General features: G+C 33.7%; 1 protein-coding gene across 1 annotated transcript in view; it reads right to left on the minus strand.

Moving 5' to 3' along the window:
* JMJD4 (jumonji domain containing 4) overlaps positions 1-5,237 on the minus strand; it is an 11,454-nt gene extending 6,217 nt beyond the window's left edge. Inside the window, exons 1-2 of the mRNA XM_017746797.1 lie at positions 5,166-5,237; positions 3,217-3,774 (exon numbers count right to left, since the gene is read on the minus strand). Coding sequence (XP_017602286.1) covers positions 3,217-3,661 — 445 coding nt within the window. The 5' untranslated portion in view covers positions 3,662-3,774; positions 5,166-5,237. The remainder of the gene's footprint in view (positions 1-3,216; positions 3,775-5,165) is intronic.
* Between the last annotated feature and the right edge of the window lie 42 nt (positions 5,238-5,279).

Raw genomic sequence — 5,279 nt, forward strand, 5'->3', positions numbered from 1 at the left:
CATAGTTTTATATTAACCGACTTTCTTTGATTTAATTATTTAATGTTTCTAGTTTTATATTAACCTACTTTGATTGATTTAATTATTTAATGTTCATAGTTTTATATTAACCTACTTCAATTAAATTAATTAATATTCACAGTTTTATATTAACCTACTTTGATTAATTAATTAATTAATGTTCATAGTTTTATATCAACCTACTTTGATTAAATTAATTAATGTTCATACTTTTATATTAACCTATTTCGATTAATTTAATTATTTAATGTTCATAGCTTTATATTAACCTACTGCAATTAAATTAATTACTGTTCATAGTTTTATATTAAACTACTTTGATTGATTTATTTAATGTTCATAGTTTTATATTAACCTACTTTGATTGATTTAATTAATGTTTCTGGTTTTATATTAACCTACTTTGATTGATTTAATTATTTAATGTTTCTAGTTTTATATTAACCTTTGATTAATTTAATTGTTTAATGTTTATCATTTTATATTAACCTGCTTTGATTAATTTAATTATTTAATGTTTATCGTTTTCTATTAACCTACTTCGATTAATTTAATTATTTAATGTTTATCGTTTTATATCAACCTACTTCAATTAATTTAATTTAGTTGACATTAATTATTTTTATTCATGATCAGCTTTCTTATTACAAACTCTATTCCCATAATTACGAAGATTATTTCCACTCATTACCATTTCATACTCATTACTCCCAGACTCATTATTTGCAGAACAATTTTAATACATAATTCGAGCTAATTACAATATTTTACTACTATTTATCACTTTTATATTGATTAGTCCTGTATTATTTCTATATTAATTATTTCTATATTAATTATTTCTATGTTAATTATTTCTTTACTCATTATTTCTATATTGTTCCTATATTAATTGTGTCTATATTAATTATGCCTATATTAATTATGTCTATTTAATTATTTCTATAATAGTTATTTCTGTATTCATTATTTCTATATTCATTATTTCTATATTAATTATTTTTATATTAATAATTTCTGCATTCATTATTCCAATATTAATTATTTCTATATTGGTTAATAATTTTTAATTAATTTTAAAAAGAACTCAGAAGAATCAGAAACATTTTAATATTAATGATTTCTACATTCATTATTTCTCCATTAATTATTTTAGAAGAATTTTTAAACATGACTAAAATTAATTAAAACATTTTAATACTATTGATGACTTTTATATTGATTTTTCCTATATTAATTATTTCTATATTCATTATTTCTATATTAATAATTTCTATATTAATAATTTCTATATTAATTATTCTGATATTAATTATTTTTATATTCATTATTTCTATATTGATTCATTATTTCTAATTAATTTTAAACCTAACTCAGAAGAATCAGAAACATTTTAATATTAATGATTTCTACATTCATTATTTCTCCATTATTTTTAGAATTATTAAACATGACTAAAATTAATTAAAACATTTTAATACTATTGATGACTTTTATATTGATTATTCCTATATTAATTACTTCTATATTAATTATTCCTATATTAATTATTCCTATATTAATGATTTTGATATTATTTCTATATTAATTAATTTCATTAAGAACAACAGGAATTAATTCTAAACAGGGAAATAAATGGGGATAATTAAATTATCCAATATTTTAATTAATTTTATTAAGACTTATGGGAATTCACGTTAAGCAGGGAAATAAATTGGGATAATTAAAATATCCAATATTTTCATTAATTTCATTAAGAACAATGGGAATTAATATTAAGTAGGGAAATAAATGGGGATAATTAAATTGTCCAATATTTTAATTAATTTCATTAAGAACTATGGGAATTCATGCTAAACAGGGAAATAAATGAGGATCATTAAATTATCCAGTATTTGAATTAATTTCATTAAGAACGATGGGAATTAAGCAGGGAAATAAATTGGAATACTGAAATTATCCAATATTTTAATTAATTTTATTAAGAACAATGGGAATTCACGCTAAACAGGGAAATAAATTGGGATAATTAAATTATCCAATATTTAAATTAATTTCATTAAGAATTATGGGAATTAATATTAAGTAGGGGAATAAATTGGGAAAATTAAATTATCCAATATTTAAATTAATTTCATTAAGAACAATGGGAATTCATGCTAAACAGGGAAATAAATTGGCATAATTAAATTATCCAATATTTTGAATTAATTTCATTAAGAACTATGGGAATTCATGCAAAGCATTGAAATAAATTAGAATAATTAAATTACCCAATATTTTTAATTAATTTTCTTAAGAACAATGGAAATTAATATTAAGCAGGGGAATAAATTAGGATAATTAAATTATCCAATATTTGAATTAATTTCATTACGAACGACGGGAATTCATGCTAAACAGGGAAATAAAGGGGGATAATTAAATTATCCAATATTTTAATTAATTTCATTAAGATTTATGGGAATTCATGCTAAGCAGGGAAATAAATTGGGATAATTAAAATATCCAATATTTTAATTAATTTCATTAAGAACAATGGGAATTAATTCTAAACAGGGAAGGGATAATAAAAATATCCAATATTTTAATTAATTTCATTAAGAACAATGGGAATTAATTCTAAACAGGGAAATAAATGGGGATAATTAAATTATCCAATATTTTAAATTAATTTTATTAAGAATTATGGGAATTTATATTAAGGAGGGAAATAAATTGGGATCATTAAACTATCCAATATTTTTATTAATTTTATTAAGAACAGATGGAATTAATGCTAAGCAGGGAAATAAATTGGGATCATTAAATTATCCAATATTTGAATTAATTTCAGTAAGAACGATGGGAATTCATGCTAAACAGGGAAATAAACTGGGATAATGAAATTATCCAATATTTAAATTAATTTCATTAAGATTTATGGGAATTCATGCTAAACAGGGAAACAAATGGGGCTCATTAAACTATCCAATATTTTCATTAACTTCATTAAGAACAACAGGAATTAATTAACTCCACGGGAACAAACGCTGAGCTTGGAATCTACAAAAAAAACCCCATAAATAAAAGGGAAAATTCAGGGAAAACCCCTTGGAATTGGATTTTTGGGGTGGTTTTTTAACCCTTTCCTCCCCAAACCCGAACCCCGTAAAGCTGCATCCTTTAGGATTCCAGCAAAATCCCGGGATTTACCGAATTCCTGCAGGAGATGCTCGAAGTTGGGCTTCCCATGGCACGTCACCCAAGTCCTCCTGCTGCTCCAGTCCTCGGTGAACTTGGCCGAGAAGACGCAGGGATGGTTGGGCAGGAGATAATCCCGGAAAAAATCCGAGTACGTGAAGGACTCGGCTTTGTCGATAAAATCCACCTGGCCCCCGGGAAGAGCTGCGGAAGCTGGAGAGGAATTCCCAGAATCCCGGAAAAAAGCGGTGGAACGGGCAAAAGTTGCCCTGTCCATGCAGGCTGGAAAAGCAAAAAAAAAAAAAAAAAATTCCTGGCGGAGCCAAGGAAGTTTGGAGTGGGTGTTATCCCAAAAAACGGTGCTCGGGAAAGCGAAAAAAAATTTGGGATTTGAGGCTTGAAAGGTGTGAAAAGTCACAGGAAAAGGGAGGGAAAAGGAGGAGCGCTGCAGGAGCATCCCAGCGTGGTGGGATAGTTAGGATTTTCCATGGTTTCTAGAGCTGGGATAGCTGGGAAATCATCCTATGGATGCTTTTCCCTCGTCACCTCCTTGCCAGGGCTGGTTGCATCCTAAAAAAAAAACAGGAATGGGAAATTTTAGTGGGATATTCCCATGGAATTCATTAATTGGTGGGGGGGAATAGAGGGGAAGAAATCCCCAAAATATTTGGGGAAGTGCCGGGGACTGTTCTGGGATCATCCCTTTGTTCCAAGGTCTGGCACCTCCCACCTTCTGCAGAGCTTTTTCCATGGATCTGGGATAAAAATAGGCCAAATAAACTGGGAAAAAGAGAAAAAAAAAAAACCAGGGAAGGGGAAGGCTGAGCACAGAGGGAGAGGGAGGGAAAGAAACCAAACAGGCTGCAGGGATGGGATTTGGGAGACACCGAGGGAAAAAGGGGATTTGGGGATCTCCATGAGGGAATTCCCCCCCTCACGCAGCTCCAAGGGAATATCCGGACTCCGCAGTGGGATTAAAGGACATCCATGAGGGAATTCCCCTCTCCCAGAGCTCCAAGAGAACACCTGGATTAAGGGATTTCCATGAGGGAATTCCTCCCTCAGAGAGCTCTAAGGGAACACCGGGATATCACAGTGGGAATAAAGGATTTCCGTGAGGGAATTTCCCCCCTCACAGAGCGCCAACAGAACACCCGGATTAAGGGATTTCCATGAGGGAATTGCTCCCTCCCAGAGCTCCAAGGAAATCGCTGGATTAAGAGACCTCCATGAAGGAATTTCCCCCTCACAGAGCTCCAACAGAACACCTGGATTAAGGGATTTCCATGAGGGAATTCCTCCCTCAAAGAGCTCTAAGGGAACACTGGGATATCGCAGTGGGAATAAAGGATTTCCATGAAGGATTTCCCCCCTCCCAGAGCTCCAAGGAAACAGGCGGATTAAGGGGGTTCCATGAGGGAATTCCTCCCTCAAAGAGCTCCAACAGAACACCCGGATTAAGGGATTTCCATGAGGGAATTCCCCCCTCCCAGAGCTCCAAGAGAACACCCGGATTAAGGGATTTCCATGAGGGAATTCCCCCCTCCCAGATCTCCAAGGGAACACAGGGACACCGCAGTGGGATTAAGGGACAGCCATGAGGGAATTCCCCCCTCACGGAGCTCCATGGAAACAGGCGGATTAAGGGATTTCCATGAGGGAATTCCTCCCTCAAACTGCTCTAAGGGAACACCGCGATATGGCAGTGGGATTAAGTGATATCCATGAGGGAATTCCGCCCTCACAGAGCGCCAAAGAAACACCCGGATTAAGGGATTTCCATGAGAGAATTCCTCCCTCAAAGAGCTCCAAGGGAACACAGGGACACCGCAGTGGGATTAAGGGACAGCCATGAGGGAATTCCCCCCTCCCAGAGCGCCAAGGGAACACCCGCATTAAGAGACCTCCATGAGGGAATTCCCCCCTCCCAGAGCGCCAAGGGAACACCCGCATTAAGAGACCTCCATGACGGGATTCCCCTCACGGACCTCCCAGGTGTGGAGGGGAGGACCCGGACACCACAGGGCGTCGCACACCCCATCCCTGCATCGCGCTCCCGTTCCACCCGCACCCCC

The sequence above is a fragment of the Corvus brachyrhynchos genome, unplaced genomic scaffold (genome assembly GCF_000691975.1).
Source record: "Corvus brachyrhynchos isolate BGI_N302 unplaced genomic scaffold, ASM69197v1 scaffold18, whole genome shotgun sequence".
Lineage (NCBI taxonomy): Eukaryota > Metazoa > Chordata > Aves > Passeriformes > Corvidae > Corvus > Corvus brachyrhynchos.